This window comes from Phaethon lepturus, unplaced genomic scaffold, assembly GCF_000687285.1.
Source record: "Phaethon lepturus isolate BGI_N335 unplaced genomic scaffold, ASM68728v1 scaffold18292, whole genome shotgun sequence".
Classification (NCBI taxonomy): Eukaryota; Metazoa; Chordata; class Aves; order Phaethontiformes; family Phaethontidae; genus Phaethon; species Phaethon lepturus.
The window spans coordinates 5919-27172 of NW_010524254.1; the positions used below are offsets into that span (position 1 = coordinate 5919).

The window sequence follows — 21254 nt, forward strand, 5'->3', positions numbered from 1 at the left end:
ACCAACTCACCTCGGGCAGAAGGTCCCAAGGTAGAGAGCAGCTCTGGAAACCGAGCCTCCTTTCTGTTATCATGTTAGATATTTGTAATTTCCTTTTTTCTCCATTCCTTTCCAAAGTTGACTGTGAAATTTCCAGCTTACCACTTTTAAAAAATCCTATGTTCAACAGGAATCTCTTGATTTTAAGAGTAATTTGGTGGGGAATGGTATGGAATATCATAACTGGGGCTGTCTGAGATGGTTGGGATACATCTCCATGGGGACATCCTTCTTTTGGCAAGTTACTTTCTAGGCCACCTTTAATAAAAAATAGGCCATCATTGACTTTAATAACATTTTGCTTTGAAAGAAAAGCATAGAGGTGGTAATATTTTGATTAACAATGCTATTTCATTCTCATTGTGAAACTACCTTTATTTTATTTTTAAATAAAACAGAGAACTGACAAGCGACAAATATGGAAACAGTATTTTGATATTAAAGAAAGATGGGGTTTGGTTGGCAAGGAGGTTTTTTTTTATTTTATTTTTTTATTCCTTTACATTTCATTTCAAATGAAACTTCAGAATTTGCCCTTTCATTCTCAAAGTATTTCCCCCAAATTACCAGTCATTCTTACAAAATTATGAAGATAAATGGTTTCCAGGTGATTTCCTTTCTTTATTAACACCACAGCCTGCCAGGCTGCAAGGAAGACTGAAAATGCTGATTTTTTTTGAAATGAAGAAATACTCTGCAATTATACATTCTGTTAGTATTTATTTGCTGCAGTAGAAATCATCACAGCAAATACAAGTTTGCTGGCAGGAGGAGCTCTGTCAGCAGGTCAGTGAGGTCTGAGTTTGAGTCGATCTTTACTCTTAAAGGAGTAAAATTTTGTAAATTCTGTAAAATTTCAGTAAATTTTTTGTAAATTTTGTAAAAATGGAGTAAATTTTGGAGATTAACATCACCCTGCTTTCTCTGCCTGGGGATTTCTGTGATTTCAGCAGCTGGCTGCTTTTCAAAGCAGCTGTGGCTTAACTTCATGGGCTGCGGGCAGGGACTGTTTGTGATCTCCCTTTCCATGATTTCCCGCTGGAGAGCTACTTCAGCACAACCCCTCCAAAATCCATATCCCCCAAAGGAAACTGGCTCACATCTATTTTTACCAGGAGGGGGCAAAGATGGGAAATTTGTTATCACTGCATCCGAGCGGAGAGTTGGGTTCAGCTCAGTCCAGGCTTGCCAGCGGTCATCTTTGCAAAACAAACCCCTGGCTGCCGGCCCTACACCTTTGGCTTGTTTTTAAAAGCACGAGGCTCAGCTTATGGAAATAAAGCAACGTTTGCAGCCTTCTACAGTCACCAAATTCAAATCCCTTTCCTGTGGCTGCTCAGCCTCACATTTCAGCGGTCAGGACGTACTGTTGAGTGTCCAAACCGACGCCGTAGCTGTAACTCCTACTGTTCGTGGTGCGACTGATTGAAAAGATGAGCATGACACAGTGCCAAACCAAAAAGGTTGAGAAGTGCTGGATGAAGGGAGACGCTCAGCCGTGGGTTAGCAAGCCTGGCAGGCAGATTTGGTGGAAACCTTTTAGCCACAGTGAGAGCTTTTCACAAAATCTCAGTTTAACTGAGCTTGAAAGTTGCAGAAGTGAAAAAAAAAAACCCACCAAAACCATGTTGAAGTCAACGCTAATTTGTTTTGACAGTTGTTCCCTGCCTCATTGGCCCCGGGGAAACACTGACGGCCTGCCCGTGGGTGGGAGGAGACGGGGCGGGCCCGGGGGCGGCCCCACGCGGGACCCAAAGCCCGTCCCTTGCTCTCCGGCCTCACAGCTGCTTCCTCTGCCCCACGATATGGATTGCGGAGTGATCACCTCCAAGACCGTGCTGCTGCTGCTGAGCCTCGCCTTCTGGGTACGCGCCGGGATGCTGGGACCCGGGGCGGGTACGGCCTCGGACCCGCGTGGGTTACGTGGGGGTTGCGGTCCCGGGTGTGGGGTGCAATGAAGGGGTCTGGCAGAGGGAGACGGTGCTGTGGGACACAGCCGTGTTCTGGTTAGTTTACTGCTGTGCAGGTGACTTGGTCATTTCTATAAGAAACCCTATGTGTATATTTTTAAAGAACAAAATTTGGATTTTTAAGTTTCTGAGGAAAAATTGGTGTTGGAGTTCAGGTGGGTTTTTGTGGTGTTTTTAATATAGCAGGGGTTTTTAGGAGTGTTTTTAAAGGCGTGTCGTTAAAGCAATCTGCAAGCTAATTTTGTACTTGGAAACGAATGGAGCTGCTTGGCTGCACTGGGGTGAGGGCATGACACAGGGGCTGCCCTCCCAGCTTGGGGTGAGGAGTATTTGGGGGAGGAAAATGGCTGAGAACTTTGTTCCATCGATGTTTTGCTCCAGTTACACCTTTCCAAATATTTTTCCTCAAGAATTACAAGCAATAAAAAAAAAAAAGAAAAAAAAGAGGGTGTGGTTGTGCCCGGTTGGTTTGGTGGCTCGGCATCAGAGGCTCATGGCACAGTAGCCTTGTGACAGCGGGGCCTGGGGAAGGTGGCTGCTCAGACGAGCTGGTGATTATTCTGGTAACTAGTTTTGGGCTTTTCCCCTGTGCAGGGAAGTTTGCATAACCCCCTCCTCCCTGTCATCAGTCGGGGACTTAGGTGCTGCTCTTGGAGAAAGAGCCTGCTTAAACCTTATGTGTGTCGGTAGCGTGACTTGGGCGTTCACATCCGCTTTGTAAGCGCTTTTGGATTTTGAAAACAGTGTTTTTACAGACAGTGCTTTCAACGTTCCAGTGGTAGCCCAAGAGTGAGGGTTAGGAGCCGTGCGGCCCCGACTAGAGATCCGCATAGCAGCCCCCCCGCTCTGCTTTTTCCCCATCACCCGTCTGAGAAGGGCTCAGTAATGAGGACTTTTCTGAAGCAAGGAAGAATTAAAGACAAAAATCAGAGCCTTCCCAAGGAGAGAAGCTACATGGGGGGCGGGGGAATAATAAAATGGAAATACTGTTTGAATTTACCCCCAAATTCTCATGGGGTGTCATGCCCTGTTTTGTAAATATGGGACTTGCCGCTGGCTGCAGGGAGGAGCTTGTCCCCTTCCAGTCCCGTGCCTCTTTTAGGTGGGCTCAGCACAACTTACTGCTGCATGTGTCCTGGGTAACTCTTGCGTCGCTAGCCTGAACAGTGCAGGAGGCCATGTTTACTGCTGCGCATCAAACTAATGTGAGCTCACCACACGGGTTTGTCGCATGGAGATTTTTTGAAATACCTGCAGAGAAACATTGGAGCATCCCGCTATTTGTATGTGGAAGTCCCCTGAGCTTCAGTTCAGGCGTACCTCAGATTAGCATCATTGCTTGGATTTTAAAAATCAAACAACAGCCTTATGTCCTCCTAGAAGTGTCTCTGGTACCTTTTCTTCTGCTGTTAGGGGAACTCTGTAGTCGTGATTGAAGCTATTTGGTCATTTGCATCCATGGACGATCAGTAATTATCCTTCTTCCTGTCTATAGCCTCTGAATTTGGGGTGACCCAGACCAACCCTTTGTTTTTTTTTTTACCCTAGGAAGAGCAATGCAGCCCCAAAGCCTGTGGCATTTAGACGCTGCTGCCACCATTATGTGTGGTAATCGCCTTCCTGCAGCAGAACTGCAGAACCTGGAATTCAGGTTTTAGGAGGGTGGGGAAGGAGGAACTGACTCTTTTATGCTCTTTCAGAACATTTTTAACAGTTGGGGCTCTACCAAGTACAAGGCTCCAGATCATTATAAAAACACAAGATTTTCAAAGACCATTAGACTTCTTCTCGGAGGAGTAATTTGTGCTCAGGCATTGCATGCTGCAAATCTTGTCCAGCTTGGAAATGATTATGGAAAATAATTCACCACCTGCATGTTCAGCAGCCAGTGCAGTTATGGTGCTTTGACAAAGGTTATTGCCTTTTCAGGACATTTCTAAGCAATAAATCCTCTTTTGGATCTCTGATCACTATCATTGTGTGGGAGTGAAGAAAGGTTTTCTAGAATGACAAATAGAGTCTTTCTGAATGAGGTGAAAAAGCAACTTCTTTCTTACCCACCAGGCTCAGCATCGTATCTGCAGGTCATTCTGCTACAGGGATGAGACTGGGGTGCTTTAGGTCTGCATAACCCCCACAAATAAGGCATTGATTGAAGCTGTTTTAACTACGCAGTTACCAAGGGTGGTGCTCCAAGCTGTGGGAGATCTGCCCACCTCTGATTTTGCTTTTTAGCACCTACTAATTAGGTCCAAGTGTGTGGTTATTTTGATAAATGGGTGTTGGCCTGTTCTAGGTGAAGATGGGATGCTGGTTTAACTCAGGTCACCTAAAAGAGGGAGAAGAAGGATCAGAGGAGAGACTGATGGTCTTGGCAATGTCCTGTGAAGGGACTTGGCTCGGCAGGATGCCATGATGCTCCTGAAAGGGGGGAGGTGAAATGCTGGGGTTTACTTGCTGGTCTAAGGGAAGAAGCTGGGAATCTTAAAACTAGATGGAAGTTTCATGCTCTGATATTTCTGTATAATGTTATCTGAACACTCTCCCAGGTTGCTTCTAAACTCCCTTCTTTAATCCCAAAGCTGTGCTGCTGAATTCAGACATTAGCACCTTGTACCTGCCCCCAGACTCCTTCAGCTTCATTGGCACTGAACAGACCTCTGCTTCCAGAGAGGGTTTGGCATCCTCCAGGATTCCTGGGGACTTCATCACCAAAAGGCTACTTTAAGTGTTGCTGCAGTAAAAATCTTGTTTGCCTGTGCTTCCCATTTGCTTTTTATCAGAGGTGGGCACATCCCCAGCCTTGCTTCACTCACCCAGCAGTAGAGAGAGGAGGATAAAGGTAAGTTATTGCCTGGGTGGCTTTTGCAGGACTGGTGGATTGGAGAGAGCAGAATTTTATCCGTTGACAACAACGGGACTGTCCAAGGAGGAGGAGCCCAGGAGAGTGGTCCCAGCACTGGTCCCTGGCAGGGTGAGCTCTACCTGTGATCGATGAAGCCAGACTTGGATTTCCCCAGCTGATCCCTGGCTCCCTCTGTGCCCACACACACCTGGGGTGCGTTTGAGACGATCACAGGTGGTTCAGGAGCTTTATTGACTCTTCAGAAACCCCAGCTGGGTTCTGTCTTTTTGCTAACAAGAGGCGTGAACTACAGTTTCTGGGTTGGGGTTTGACTCCAGCTATCCAGAGTTATCTGTTGACTGGAGAATGGAGAGGGGCTTTGCCTTCCCACTTGGTCCTTGTTGAGAATGTCCCAGCACTGCAAAGCTCATGGTGGCCAGCTATCCCCCTCCATGTCCCTCTTCCACCCTACCTCAGGTGTTTTTTGCAAATATCTTTGTATTTGTGACCCAGGCGTTTCCAGTGACCACCAATCAAATGTGTTGTGGGGTATTGGTGGTCATCTCTGCTTTGAGGAGATACTTGTGCTGGTCTGGACGTTCTGGAGTATTTGTCTGTTTGGTTTGTGCTCCTTTGCCCTTGGTGCATCCAACACTAAAACCTACTTGTTTTCAACCTTACAGTGGTTTGCTGACTGATGTGAAAGGGTGCGCTGGAAGCTCAAGCAATGACAATATTGCTGTGGTATCACTCTTAAACAATTTTTAGTAATTTGGAGGGATAAAAATATACATAAAAAGTTCCTGCATCTGTGAATGCTTTGAAATCACTCATGCTGGTGATGAGTGGTTTGGGAATGCTCACTTTGAAGCCTCAGTCAGAGAGAAATCAGGATACTTAACAAATAAATGAAAAAAAGACAATGAGGAGAAGAATTTTTAATCCCTTGATGGGATTAAAAATGTAGTGAATGGCAAGCTCGTGACACCCCAGCTAGAGTACTGCGTTCAGCTCTGGGGCCCCCAACATAAGGAGGACGTGGACCTTGTTGGAGGAGGTCCAGAGGAGGGACACAAAGATAGTCAGAGGGCTGGAACTCCTCTGCTGTGAGGACAGCCTGAAAGAGTTGGGGTTCTTCAGCCTGGAGAAGAGAAGGCTCCCAGGAGACCTTATTGCAGCCTGCCAGGACTTAAAGGGGACTTAGGAGAAAGATTGGGACAGACTTTTTAGCAGGGCCTGTTGTGATAGGACAAGGGGTAATGGTTTTAAACTGAAGGAGGGTAGATTTAGACTAGATCTAAGGAAGAAGTTCTTTACTCTGAAGGTGATGAGGCACTTGAGGGAACAGGTTGTCCAGAGAAGCTGTGGATGCCCCATCCCTGGAAGTGTTTAACTCCAGGCTGGATGGGGCTTTGAGCAACCTGGTCTAGTGGAAGGTGTCCCTGCCCATGGCAGGGGGGTTGGAACTAGATGATCTTTAAGGTCCCTTCCAACTCTAACCATTCTGTGATTCTATATTGGAGATTATTGGCGATAGAAACACATTTATTTTTATGGATGGAGGACTTCTTCAAGGAGTCATTAGAGGTCTGGGTGTCGGCAGCCCTGTGACCTGTTTCTCACCTTTCCTCCATCTGTTCTTAGGCAAATCCTTAATCCTGCCTGTAGCTGCCTGCTGTGTGTGACGGTGAGGGTTAGGCAGCCCTGCCAGGTTTTAACGCTCTGTGTGATACTTGATAGGAAGATGGAAGAGCCATGGAAGCTCTCCTCCCTGTTCTGGGTCAGGGAAACAATGCTGATGGGCTGCAAGGTCAGTCTGACTCACAGCAGCATCTGTGGTGGAAAAAGCTGCTTAACCAAGAGCTTTTTTGTTTTGCTCCCCCCCCCTTTTTCTTTCAGCACAACCAGCAAGTAAAGCTGTGGTCATTCATCCACTTCTGAAAGGGCTGGGGACCAGCTTGCCCCCTGGGCTCCTTGTTCCTGTCTCTCTGATGGAGCCGTGGTACTGGCTGGGTTCCCCTGGGACTGATGGGGTGATGAGCTGGGGAAGGCTGGGGGATGTCTTGACCCAGCGTGAGGAGTGCTGGGTGGGAAGCGGTGGATTCGTTTCTAGTTCTGAACTCGTTGCTGAACAATGGGGGAAAAACAGCCGTGTGAGCCTGAGTGGTCACTGGACAGGGCTGATGCCAGGGCTTGGTACTGGCCTTGGCCACTTTGAGCGTGCCTTGAAAGGGCAAAGTTCCTCGTAATTTTAAACTATTCCGCCCAAAATCAGGAAGCAGAACTTAACTTTCAGGAAAATGTGCTTTACTGTATGCGTAGGGGCCTCAGACAAAATGAAAACTAAGATGTCGGTGCTGTGTGGTCAGGAAAGGGGAAGTGGTCAGATGGTGATGCAGATACAGTGTGAGAAACTTTACACTTTCCTGTGTGCTTCTGGGGATCGAGTTTCATCTGACTGTCCCCAACGGTCCCCGAGGCTGTGAAGAGGCTCCTGTTGGATGGCCGGGCTATAGATCTGATCCTAAACACACTCTGGCCTCCTTGCGAGTCTCATTGTTTGCAGGTTTCCAAAACCAGAGGTTGTAGAAGTGCCCCTGATAATTACTCCTGCTCGAGAGGACCTGTTTTGTCACCTCTTTGCAAGAAGTTCAGAGCTTGAGGAGACTTTATGCAGGGGGAATAGAAAGCAGTTCGTTCTTGTAGTTGATGTATGAACTGGGCATTTCCTCCATTTTCCCCAAAAGCCTTGCACCAGCGAGCTGCTTTGCCGTGGAGCTGGCAAGATCCCTTTGTGTCAGGAGAATCCCAACCTGCGCTTTTCCTTACGGGAAGAAGCACAGTGGCCACACCAGCCTGCTCTCCTGTTGCCTGTGTCCCTTCCCTTGTAGCTGGTGACAAGCAATATTTCAGGGCAGATTATGGAGGCATTTGCCCCATTACCACCTCGGAGAAGTTTCCCCAGGCTGTAGGATTAGCACTGTGGTCTAGGTGCACTTCTTTGCTGTTTGGTTTGTAGCTCATGAGGTGGAAGTCACAGGATCTGGCGGCTGAGCCAGGAGCAGATTATTAAGGAACTAGGGTGGTTCTGAAGGCAAATATTGAACTAGAGGGTGTTTTGTGTCTGAACTGGCTGTTCAGATCAAAAACGGCATGGCAGCGGCTGATAAATCCATCTGTGCTCAGCCTGAAGTTATACTCGCAGCAAGCTCTTGTGTCTGTATTTGGGGGGGGGGGGGGGGTTGGGATCAGGGGGGATGGTGCTGCTTTCTCCTATTAGTGATCCTGTTGTCCTCAGAGGTGTGTGAAGCTCCGTGATTTTGATTAGCAGCAGCACACTGACCCCAAGGTGGAAGTTTAAGCATTGGAAGTCGGAATATTTGGGGGCAGGATTCCTTCCTTTGCTCTGCAAAGCCTTTCCTGGTGTGCAGTGTCTCGACAAGGACATCCCGCCACTAATGCTTTGTAGGATATGTGCTGGCTTTTAGGGAGGAGGGAAAAAACCCCTGGAGTTAGGCTGGGGGAACAGAAGATGACATGCTTGGACAACTCTAAGGAGAACATTTAGTTAACATAACTTGAAAACATACCAATTAAACCCAAAATCCCTTCTTGAGCTTGTGGGTTTGCAGCATGTAAAAACTACAAGCAGATGTTGGTTTAAGTTTTTTGTTTTGGTTTGGGTTTTTTCCCCTGAAAATGAGCCACGGTTTTTCAGAACCCTTTGGCTGCTGCTCATTGTTTTCCTTTGAGGAAGAAAAGGAAAAAGCAAGTGCTTCCCATCCTACCTGCCGAGCAGCCCTGTGGTTTGTTTTGAAGGCAAGCGAAAACATGTGCCTTAGTTGTTCATCATGGCTGAATATTTAGATATAATGTTCTTTGAAGGGTCTCCCATGACTCTGTATAAGTAGGCTCAGCACAGTTTTGTTGGTTAGGTCCCACCTCTGTACTTCACATGAGGAGAGTGTGGTTTAAAGGTTTTGAAATGGAGGCTAATGACTGGCACAAGATCAGTGCTAAGTCTCTGCACAGGCTGTTGGTGCTGCTGGCAATCGAGGACAGCTTGCTAGGGGCTCACAGCTTTGGTGCTTTTTGCTCCAATCCAAAGCCAACTTGCTGAGTTCAGTATTTTTTTATTATTTTGCAAATCAATGTTTTCGCAACTTGAGAGTCTGAGGGAATACAGAAATGTGTGCGCTAGGTTTTTGTTGATTGCTTTTTTTTCCTAGTAGAAAAAAGTGGGGAAAGACTTGAAGCTGTGGGCTGAAGGAGCTGTAGGATGGTGGGGAGCAGAGCTGTGCTTGTCCTGGAAAGCAGCGTGGCGGATGGTGGGTGCATTCTCTCCGTTGTTGCCTGCATGGGCTTCTGATGGGCACACTGGAGCCTGCTTGCTCCTCTGTGCCACAGGTTGGAGGGTCACATGCTGTCCTGGATGAAGCCAGATCACAAAAGTGTGGCAATAAATTGATTTATTGTTCAGAGAAATGAATACTGTAAGTGTGATAGGAAGCGGTAGCCCAAGCCGGGAGGTCCCTCCCAGCTGGTAGGGTTTTAAACCCGGGACAGGAAAAAGGAGAGGAATCTGTGCAAGTGGGATGGGATGTGCTGAGCTAGGGTTGCCCTAGTTGCCAGGGAAAAAACAGCTCTGCCTCACGCCGAGGGAGACTGTCAGGTCTGGGGAGCTGCATGGTCCATATGGGCTAAATGAAGTTTTAAACAGGAGTTGTAAAGTAATTAAAGTGAGCATAAAATGAAGAAGGCTTTCTGGGAAGTGCTCAGTGCTTTTGTTGGATGTGAAGGCAAAACATCAGCATCAGGCATTGAATTGGTTGAGGTGCTCTGACTTAAATAACTGCTATGCAAAGACACTGGTGAAAAGTGGTTTTCAAGCCTTAAAATTAACTAAAACAGCTTGGTGAGCTGATTGTCTAATGAACAACTGGAAGGGAATGGTTCAGACAGTGTTTGTCTGGATATTGGTAGTTCTTCCAGTATGTATTTGTAGTAGTTGCTGCAGAAAATAACTGCTATTACTCTTTAAAGAGTATTATTAAAGAAGTTTGCTATTAATTATTACTATTAAATTAATTATTATTATTTATTACTAGTAAATAAGATTATTTACCCTATCTTTCTTTGCCCATAAAAAGTTAATGATATGGGACAAAAAGTCAAATCAGTCCAAGATTTGTCCTGTGGTAGGTATTAGTGCTGCCCCTGGGAGAGCCGTGCCTGATGTGGGAGAAATGCCTTTTTCAAGTCTCATTGTCTCAGTTCTTTTATTGTCTAAAGGATGCATCTTGCTGAACACACTTGTTTGGTGAATTTTCAATTTACCCTGTTCCTCCAGCTTTTCCTTTTAACACTACAGGTTTGTTACTCTGTATTTAACTGACCAGCCTTTTAAAAAGAAAATACTATACTGGTTCACATTAACAGACCAAATGATCAAATCAACACTCTGAAATTGGTGCATGCTGGGAGAAACCATCAAAAAAACCCCAATCCACAAAACCTCAAAACTACAAACACTGCTTTTTAATTTCATAGTGAGTAGTTTGGCTTGTTTACTGTACTGTGTTTAGGTTTGGTGGGAGGAGGAAAGAAGCCTGGACTGACAAACACAAACGTCTGTTCCCAGCCATCAAGTAAGGTCAACTTATCAAAACAAAGAAGGGAAGGTGGAAAAGTATCTGTTCTGCTTGACTGATAGATGCAAATTTTATATGTGTTTTTTTTTTCTTTTTCAGAGCAGTTGTATAGAGGGAAGTTTAAGGGGCCCCTTCTATGGCTGTGACACTGATAAGTGTTGTGAAGTATTTGCATGGCTGAAAGTCTCTCTAGAAGGGAGATGGTCATCAGCATATAAAAAATTCCCCTTCTGACAAGGGGACATGAGGTAAAAATCTTACTCTACTTAAAAAAAAAGTAAATAAAATAATACTAAAATAATAAAATATTTTAAAATTACATATATAAAATCTACTGTTTTCCAAAGGCTGTCCTGTTCTGCATCAGTGAGGCAGCTCGGGCTCCTCATAGCCATCCAGTCCTATCCCCTTCTGTTCCACAGGCAAGATTGAATATTCACGGTGCTGTGTGTGCGTTACGTGGCTGGAGAGGGTTCTAGCTTCTATATGTTCCTGCAGCAGAGCACCGCTACATACCTGTGTTCCCGGCTCAGCCGGCTGGGCTAAGTGTCGAAGAGGTGGGTAAAGTCGGCTTGGTGAGTAACCTTGCCCAGGTCCTGCCCAAACATCAGCTTAGGAAAACCTGGTTGTTTTGCTTTGCTTTCTTTTTGCTCAACCCCAACAAGGTGTTCATTGCTTGCACTCAAACAGTTTAGGATCTCTGCTTTCTGTCAGAGGCATGGGATATGAAAAAGCAAGTCATTCTGGTGTTAGGTCCTTGAACAATGCGCGCTGTGATGGGTGAGACAGCAGAGACGGCTGCAGCTTTGTTGCTCAGCTGTGAAAAGGGGCTTTCTTGCTTAATTTCCATGCCTCATCTTTTCAGCTTGTCTTCTGGCAACCATCAGCATTGTAAAGAAATACCAGCAGTATTTCCTGGAGCCCCAGTGAGTCAGCCAGGGATGTTTAGGAGGAAGGGGTAAGGTTAGGATGTTCTGCTTGCCGGCGGTGTAGCGCTCGCTGATGGAGCACGGCAACGTGCAGGCAGCAATGCATCCCCGTGGACCGGGTGAACTGGTTCTCCTGTATCAGCCTTGCGTCACTCCTTGGCCGCCCGCGCTGGGGTTTCTGCCAGTTACGTTGGGCCAAGCCTCTTCCGTGCATTGCGTGATCCTATTTGGCGCTGAATTTTTCTGGAAGAAAACTTCTAAGCAGGAGACTAAAAAAAAATTGTGAAGAACAATAACAATTTCTGGTGTGAATTTCTCACAATAATCCTGGCAACTTTGTATATAATTTTAGATGTGTTTGAGGTGTTTGACTAATCATGAAGAAGGAATTATTTGATCTCTTCCTCTCCAAAAGTAATTGCTTAAACTGGCCTTTGTATTTGTGAAAGTGTTTTTTGGTTTTGGGGTTCTTTTTGAAATCCAACAGAAACCTGTTTAATCAGGCCTGCTTTATACTTCTGACTTAACAGTCTGCCTTCAGTGCAAAGGCCACTTCTTGTTGTACTCTTCTAGAGAAGTTTCATCTTAGATCTAGGAATGGGCTGAAGGTTTTGCAGTGTTGGGGGGAAAATCCCTCCACCATATTTTGAACTTAAGTACTGGGAAGGCTTAAGGGGAGAGCTTAGAGATTTATGTTCTGAAATATTTTTCTCCTGTGTTCTCAAAGTTTGGCTCTGGGACTCATCTGCGAAAATAAAACAGGGTACAGATTGTTACCTGAAATGCATTTCACTCCTGAGTGATCCTGCTCTTCAGGCTTTAAAATCTTCACTTTGAATTAAAAACCATGGGTGAAGTTGTGGCTGTATCTTAGTTTGTGAGGAAAAATCTGAACTCCCTTTAAGCCAGATCTTTACCCAATGTATTTTATTTTTACCTCACTATGCTTCCTTTTTCTGCTTGGAAGCAGAAATTCAGAAATTACAATAGACCTCTTGCTAGCTGTGTTTCATCTCTGACCAGAACCCGGTCAGTCCTGAATGTTGCAATAAAACCTGCTGTGATAGTGCCAGTCTCTATTTGCATTGATAAAGTTTGGGCAAGACTCTCCTTGAACTCAACACTGGACCCTCTGATATTGGCTTCTTGTTGTGGAGCTTTGCTAGTCCTGGCTTTATAGGATTTCTGTGAACTGGTTTCACAGTTCTCTCTCTTTTTTTTTTTTAATTTGTGGTAACCCTTTACTAGCAACAAGTTTTTTCTTGGTTTCCCACAACTGGTCCGTCTTTAGCATTTCCTGTGCGTGCTTCCTTTGCATTGTATGTTGAGCATGCTGAAAATAAGTAGAAAACCGAGCATATAGACAGATGAAGAATGTGTCGGTTGTCTAAATCGCTTGCAGAAGTATAATGGAAATATTGGAGGATTCTTTTGTGTAAAACACCCTATGGGAAGACTAAATTATGATGCAGATGGTCTTTGGACCATCTTTAGATGTACAGAACACTTGCAAAGGCTGGGACTAGAGTTATGCAAAAGAACAGGGCTCTGAATATGACAAACGATTGACTTTGCACTTAGTTAATGTGTAAAAGTTAATGTGCAAAGTCACAAGGCTGTTGCATTATGCTTTGACATGGCATCACCGCTGAATGCAGATGACTCATTGACTTGCCAAAAACATGGTTTATGCCTTTTTGTACCCCGGCTATTCAGTCTGTGCTTCTGCCTTTCCTGCAGTAAAGTCACCCCTGCTCCATTTCCCCAGGGGCTGCCTTCCTTCATCACCAGCCTTTTGGAGGGTCTCGCAGTCCTTCTGGTTTTCTCCTGGGGCTGTGGGCACTCAGCAGTTGATGACAACTGTGGTGGGACGTCCCAGCCTGGATGCTGAGCTGCACCAAAGGCTTATGGCCTCAGGAAGAACGTGCATATTGGTGGCTGTGCCCAGATGCAAGTGCTCGGTTTAAAAGTGCACATGCAGGAGGCTTTGTGCTGCTAGTGGCCAGCTCCACCTTTTGGTTTGGGGTGGCTGCCCGGGAGTAGTTTCTCTTGTCTGGGATTTGTAAAGCCGTAACTCGGCTCTGTGTTAGGTTTGTGGTGATGGCAGCAGCAGAAGGACCAAGGATGAGGTGATTTTTTTGGGGGGGTACAAGCACAGTGGCTGAGAGCATTGCCATGTTCTGTCTGTATTCATGGTGGAGGGTTATAACTTGGTGCATGCTGGGGGGTCATGGAGTGCCTGCCTGAAATTTCCCAAAACCCTGAGAAACTAGAACACCATTGCTCTCCAGGCATACCTGTGTTTACCAGGAAGGCTTCAAAACCCAGCAACAAATGCAGTCAGGGGTTACAGTCAGGACGGGATGACTACAGAAGTAACTGTGGCATTATTCAGGTAATGCTTTTAGCCATGTACAGTGCTAAGTAGGCAGAAGTTTTTAAGTCAACCCACAGCATCACACTGTTCCTGCTGTGGTCACTTGGATGTTTGCCTATGGCTTCCACAGGAGCAGGGGCCAAACTCTGAACCGTTTTAGGAACTGCAGGAGCTGCTTTCAGAGCTGGTGCTGGCCCAGCTGAGCAGAGCACTTCTGTGGTTAATAAAAGCCCTTGCATACCCTGTCTTGAATCTGCATTGTTTTCACTGGGTTTTGCTCGATAATCATAGAAAATATTAGAAATAAAGGATACATTGGGCAAATCCTGTCATCCCTTTTTCTCCATGATGATGGATACTCAGCCCAGGAGCATTGCTTCCTTCTCCATGGCTGCCCTTGCCCAGATGATGCCATTCCAGGATGGAGAATAGGTGGACAGTCGCACGTGCATCCAGCTTTCCAGGCCAGAAATACGGGATGCACTTTTTGAGTCATACGCCACGTTCTTTGTGCAGTTGAAGGCGAGGCAGGATGGAGGTGCAGCATCCCTAGCCCCATCTTTACTGCTGCTACTGCTCCAGGAGCTTTTCCTGTCCCACTTTCAGTACAAGAGCATCATGTTGGAGGAAGGAAGAGGTGAGGCTGCTCACAGTGGTGAAGTGAAAAGGCATTGGTGACCTTTGAGCTGAAGTGGTCTCATCCTTTCACTGCATCCCTAAAAAGGGGTGGGAGGAAGAAGCTGCACACCTGCAGACATGGGAAAGAGATTTTCCTCAATGAGAAGAAAGGTTAAAGGAAGTTTTAGGAACTGCTTTAATCATTAGCATCACCTGAAAATCCAATGCATGTGGAGAAGAAAAAAAAACCAACAAACCTCTTGAGAATTCTTGATCCTGTTCCTTTTCCTGGTATCTCACATTGTAGAGGACCTGCTGTATCTGAGTCCCAGCACAGCAGGATCTTGCATGATGCATGCTAAATGTCTCTGATCGTAGTTTCATCACTTGGTGCATCTGATCCCATACAGATAGTACGGGAGGTACTTCCTGAACACTGCGTGTACTTTGAGGTACAGGCAGTGTCCAGGAATGCGAGAGTGGTATGGGATGAGAGCTGTCTGAAATGAAGGATGTCCCCTGGACTGGGAGGTAATTGAAGGGCAGCCACCAGACCAGGCTGTAGGGGAAGGAGCCAAACAAAGGAATTAGCAAGTCCTAGCTCCAGTGTGAGGAGTCTTTGGTTTAATTAAAACGTACAGCACTGGGGGAAGTAATGAACTGCATGTAAGCTGCATGATGAAATTCAGCTGTAGCCTATTGAAAACAAACAGACTTGTTTCCCTCGAGTTTCCAGAACGTATGGACAGTGCTTCATTTTACAGGTGTCGTCTTGTGCTGCAGGATTATAGAGGGTGGATGAGCTGTTGTAGTTCTTGAAAGAATTTTCTTTATGCCATTGGTGAGGCATTGGCAAGGCACTGCTGAGTCTGTCGGTGTTATTTCCAGGGCTGTACCCAGTTCTGTGGATAAAAGCCATTGGTCTCCAGGACTGGTAGTTGGGCAGCTGTCACTGGTGCACTGTATGTTGTCCTCAACTGACAAAACATCTGTTTGAAGGAAAGTTTATTTTGGAGGATGCAGAAATCTGTTTCCTCCAGGAAACAGGACAAGGAGGGACTGTGTTTTGCTGAGATCAGGAACATTTGTGCCTGTCTTAGTGGTTAATGCTCTTGTAAGAGTGGAAAGGATGATGTTTTTCTCAAAAAAAGAAAGAGCCCCAAACCAACAACCCACCCTTGTGGTGATCATCTTAAAAGCTGATTGCTGCAAATGCAGCACGGGCTAGGATGTATAGGATGTAGGTGACCTTGGGTAGGCAGCGTGAGCTTGGCCTTCTGCAGAGGCACTGGCTGCACATCGATAAACTGCCGTGTTTCAGCTCAGCTAGAGGAGTGATTCATGGGAACTGAATTCTGTCTTCTCTGTGCTAGTGTTTGAATGGGTAACTAGTTTCAGCTGCAGCTTTTTTGTCTTCCCTAGATCTTTGCATACCATAGTTATTACTTACAAAGTTGAAAAAAAAAAAAGTCTGTATTTACTTTCCTGGGCAGATGCATAATAAATAAACTGCTAATAACTTTATTGCATTGCAGGCAGCAGCAGCTGGTCTCAGCTATGTTGGAGGGTATGTCATTAACACCTACAAGAGCTACGACAACTTTCTGCAGGACAAGTATGCTCTGTTGCCAGCCGTGATCATTATTTGTGTTGCTGTGGTAATGTTCATCATTGGGCTGATCGGCTGCTGTGCCACCTTCCGGGAGTCTCGAGTTGGCCTAGGGCTGGTAAGTGTTGCATGTTCTTGCATGTCCTCTTCTTCACCCTGTTGCATGGTATGGTAGGTGCTACATTCGACCTTCTCAGCGTGCACAGAACAGAAAATAAAAGATTATTTTGAAATGTACTGCTGAAGCACTGCTCCTTTGTGGGAGTTACGTACTGCTGTGAGGCACTGATTAATGGTTAGTGAGGCGCAGGCTAAATTATTAGTTGCACTGCCTTGTACAGACAAATACCTGCAGTCATGGGCAGTGTCATGACTCTGCCTCAAGCTAGCTTGCTGGAGATGAGTGTGGATAGTAGCAGGTTTTGAGAAGCAAGGTGGTAGTGAGGGAGCAGGAGGAGATGGGAATTTCCAAACCAAGCAAAATGGATTTTTTTTTTTTTCCCTTTCTGATGACTTTAGTTCTCTGAATCCTGAAAGTATGCCTCAACTACTTCTAGAATGACTTTTAAAAATAAGCCAGGAAAGTTCACATTGAGTAACTCTGGGCCCCCAACTCATGCCTTGAAGGTGATGTGAGCTCAACAAACGGTGCCCAACGTACCTAATTCAGCTGTTGATTTATCTGTGCAGTCTCCTGTTTGACAGCCACCTTGTGAAGTGTTTCATAAGCTCTTCACACAGATCACATCATGGCAGTGTTCAGGTGACTGCCTACATTGGGCACAGATCCCATGGAACTATAGTGATAGTCCCAGCCATGCACAGTAATCTTCTATTCTAAATTATTTTCTGGAAACTATTTTGATTGGAGAAGCAACAACAGATAACAATAACTTACCCATCACTTTAATTTATAGTGGTAATGTATTACTGAATCCAAATGCTGTGCAATTCTTCCTTACAATCTCTCTCTCTTAATTTCAGTTCTTGGCCATTATCCTGGTTATCTTTATAGCAGAAGTATCTGCTTTTGTCCTGGGATTTGTTTACAGGGAAAAGGTAAGCAAAGAAGTAGCATCTCTATACTAACCTAAAAGTACAGAATAGATCTTGCCTTGTTAGAGCATTCCAGTATATCTGGTTTTCTTGCACTTCATCCCCTATCCTGCAATCTGCAGGGCAAGTGGCAATGGGGATGTTACCATCCAGTATGTGGATCAGTCTTTGTCGGCAACATGCTGAATACATAAAGTACCTGGCAGGCATCACAACGATCTCTAAGTTGGATTAAACAGCTGCTGATGCTTACAAAGGGGGGCCCTTCCATCAGGGGAGGGGAGCCTCTATCCAGGACCATGATTCTGGTTAAGTGCTACTTGCATTTCTTCTAAAACGTTGCTTGATTTTCTTCCCCCGCTGCACACACCCTCCCCCCCCCCCCCCCCCCCGACTTGATTGGGGTACAAATCTTTTGCAGTTTCCACTAGATAAAATTCTTAGCTCTCATGTAAAAACAATATGTATTTTTTTCCTTTCTAAATAGGTAAAAACTGATGTGCAAGGCACAATGCGCTCAGTCTTTGAGAAGTATGATGGAAAAAATCCAGAGTCCACTGTTGTGGACTATTTGCAAGAACAGGTAAGAAAACATTTAAATTGTCCTGAGAATTACTTAAAAAAGAACAGTTGCGTCCTAAACAAGGAATTTGGTCTGGGAAGGGAGGGGAGGAGGGTCAGTATGGTTGTATCCTAGAACTCTGCACTGCAGCAGTGTTTAGCGTCTGATTGTCCAAGGCAATTGAGGGTGCTTCCTACTTTGCAGAGTTGGCCTTTTCAGGCTCCTGGTGTGAAGCTCATGTAAATGATCTTGTTGATACAAGTGGCCTTTGGATCAGACCAGAAGAGTACATAGGAGTACCTGCTGCTGAGAATCCATAAAATAGAAAGATGACAGAAGACTCTGTCTTGCAGCCTGTCCCTTCAATATTAGAGCTTTCACAAAGAATAAACTAATAAGGAGGTAATAGTGTATGAAGGGAAGTTGATCTATTATATCTACTACTGTTTTCCTGAAATACTGCTACTTGTAAATCTGCTGCATAGTGCGGGCAGCTCTTGCCCAGTATGCGTAAGCAAGGTTTAACTCAACATTACCATTTAGGTTCATATATATTCATACACTCCTGTAACTATCCTGTGTTTGGCAGCTTCATTGTTGTGGGGTAAAGAACTACAGTGACTGGACAACTACACAGTGGTTTAATTCTACCGGTAACAACAGCGTCCCTCTGAGCTGCTGCAGGCAAGATATGAAGAACTGCACAGGGCGTCTGGATCAGCCCCAGGAACTCAATACACGGGTGAGGATAAAGGGCACAGTTTCACAGCTGGGCCATGATTGTTCTCAGCCAGCCAGAAACAATGAGAAGAGCACCTTAGACAGGGTTTAGGGATAACTTCATCCAATTCTTTTCAGCAATTTGTCCCCCAAACCCTTTTCTCCCCATGGTTTTTCTCTAACTTCCTTCTTGTATTATTCTATAAAAGCTCCTAGAAGACGAAGGAGAGGCACCAGTCTGGATGTTTGGTCTTGTCTGTTGGCTGGTAACAGTCCTCAATTTCACGTTGCTACAGAATCAACATGACAAGGCCAGAGCGCTAGCTATGGGCACGTAGTTGCTCCAACAGATCTGGGGTAGGGGAAGAGACTCTTCTAGGATTGACTGGAGAATTGCATACCAGGTTCTTCAGTTTGGGCCACAAGCCCGTAATTGAATTTTATTGATACCAGTGCCGGTCTTCCCAGCTCTGAGTTTTGGGCACTTTAAGCGACCTGAGCCAGAGGAGATTCCGAGAAGCAGCAAATGTCAGTGCCTTTTCCCAAGCAAGAAGTGAACAACAAGCCATTAGGTCTGGAAGACAAGAATGGAGGCCCTCAGGTCTGCAGTGGTTGGTTAGACAGGCCTTACAAGGTCCTACTTCCTTTTAAGTGTTGGGGAGGAAAAAAAAGCCAAAAAACATCCAGCTGAATAAAATTATTTGATTTGTTTTCACCCATCTCTTTCATGGCAGGGCTGTGCAGAGGAGCTGGAGTCTGGGCTGCAGAGCGTTATCAGCTATGCCATGCTTGTAATCCTGGGGTTTGCCATTGTAAAGGTAAAGGTTTTGTCTCTTCCCTCATGGAAAATAATACTGTTTATACTTTAATCCCGGGGCTTTTTCTTCTACCACATCCTATTAGCCTGCAGCCTTTTCCTGGCTCTGAAGGAGACCCAGTCTACTGCTTCCAGTTCCTTGCTTGTTTTCTTCCAACTTTCTCCATTTTGTCTGTACAATAAGGGGAGGAATCCAGAAAGCTAGTAGGGGATTTGGGATGGCAAGTCAATGGAGAACCCATCTTTGTTGTTTGCTGGGAAGTATGAAAAGCTGGGTGTGCTAAAAGGCCTGGAACTAGAATTCATTATTAAAACAACCAGCTTTTCTGTATTTAGCTGGGTTTTAAAAAATTGCTCATCGAAGTTTTGGTTTTATATATAACCCAATGAATAGTCCTGTTCTTGGAGACCTGGAATCAAACTGGACTAGATATATGACTAGGAATGAAAACAACAGGGCTGTTTAGACTCATGAGACTGAATTAAGTGAAATGTGAAACCTGATCATCGTGTTGGTAAAAACTAGATTTGAAAAGCCCTGATGTAAAACTCCTTGCAGTTGGCACACTGCAGAAATGCCTATGCAACTTTGTGAAGATTTGACCCATAAATTTTAGCCTGGTGATTTGTCATTGTTCCCTGCACCGGTTCTCCAAGATTAGTAACCTGTGTGACTGAGACTTGAACCATTTAATAACAGCAAAGTGTTTTTTGCTTTGACTGTCCGCTCTCTATAAAAGAGTGTCTTGAGCTGTTGCAGAACACTTACTGTTTAACATCCTACTTCTGAACTCAATGCAGAAGCCAAAGTCTGTCCAGATGTCATCTCAGGACTGAGGCTTGACTTAGTTAAACTTTCCTTTTCTTAATTTTGGCCCTAGCAGAGGGGTGATTGTTTACAGCATGTGATCTCATGGGCTTAAATGTCTCAGCAACATAATTTCCATCATTGCCCTTCCTTCTATAAAAGTGATGAGTTGTACCCTCCCATTACATGTCCCGTTACTATTTGTGATGAACCCTTCCATCACGGTATCTCCTGTGATCACCTCCAAAGATTGCCTTAGCATATTCTGCACTGACTTTATTTGCATATTTTATATGCTTAAATATTTTGCAGAACTAATTTTAAGTCCAGAATAATCCCATGTTTTCACTGAAATTTTTCCCACAGTAAGATAAGTCAGGATTAATGTGGATGTGTAAATTAATGGGAGAAACCAGGGAGGAAGAAGTTGAGCTGCAACTATTATTGAAAAATGATACACAGAAAATATGTTTCTGTAGATGTGTTTTTAATACACAAGGAATGTCCCTGCTAGGATGGATGTAAAAAGCCTAATGAACATATAGGTGTTGGGTCTGATGACTGAAACAAAATATAGCAGAACTAAATCTCTTGTGCACTCTCTCTTTTTCAGTTCTTTGGCATGCTGAGCGTCTGCGTGCTTACTTGCAAGAGAGAAGACAGTGGATATCAGCCTCTTTACTCAGGGGTGTTTGCTTAATAAAATGCAAAGATGACTTTTTTTGCTTCCTGATGATAAAGTAGACTTGTAAAGCTGAATGCTAAAGGACAATTTATGACCTTCTTGATAAATATTTTGTTTTCTGTACATGAAATTGAAAGAACAATGTGTATTGACTTGGGAAAGTTTCTTGTGGGTGATATGAAATGGCAGTTTCAATGTGCAGGGCCCTACAGTACTGTAGCCTGACCTTGCATACCCCAGCTTTCTGTAAGGTTATTGTAGATTTGGGTTTGTGACTTTAGGTAGCACCAAATGGATTCCAGAAGGAATCTTACTTCTGGAGTTCTTTCCTCTACCCTTGAAACATGCAGAGGAAACGTTATTTTTAATCACTAAACTGATTGAGACTGCAGGAGGGGTTTTGGTTGTCTGCACAAATATCAGATCATTCCCATGGTGTCGTTAAACAGCAGAAGAAACTTTTGAATGCCAAGTTCAAATATTCTGCATAAGCATGGGGAGCGTGTTTCCTCTATATCTGATGGTGTTTCTATTTTTTTTTTTCCTCCTTCTTATGGTCATGTGTTAT

General features: G+C 44.9%; 1 protein-coding gene across 1 annotated transcript; it reads left to right on the forward strand.

Annotated features, from left to right (window-relative positions):
- Positions 1-1844: 1844 nt before the first annotated feature.
- Positions 1845-20701, forward strand: LOC104617152 (tetraspanin-3-like). The gene is made up of 7 exons (XM_010282395.1): positions 1845-1904; positions 15965-16156; positions 17023-17097; positions 17582-17677; positions 18246-18398; positions 19111-19194; positions 20615-20701. Exons 1-7 carry the CDS (start codon positions 1845-1847, stop codon positions 20699-20701), a joined length of 747 nt encoding a protein of 248 aa, XP_010280697.1.
- The last annotated feature ends 553 nt before the right edge of the window (positions 20702-21254 follow it).

What these genes read in the sequence shown, in the direction of transcription:
- LOC104617152 (XM_010282395.1), top strand. Translation starts at nt 1,845, where the DNA reads ATGGATTGCGGAGTGATCACCTCCAAGACCGTGCTGCTGCTGCTGAGC. An exon ending in CTCGAGTTGGCCTAGGGCTG is followed by an intron (nt 16,157 to 17,022) that starts GTAAGTGTTGCA and finishes TCTTAATTTCAG; the next exon opens with TTCTTGGCCATTATCCTGGT. An exon ending in TGGACTATTTGCAAGAACAG is followed by an intron (nt 17,678 to 18,245) that starts GTAAGAAAACAT and finishes TGTGTTTGGCAG; the next exon opens with CTTCATTGTTGTGGGGTAAA.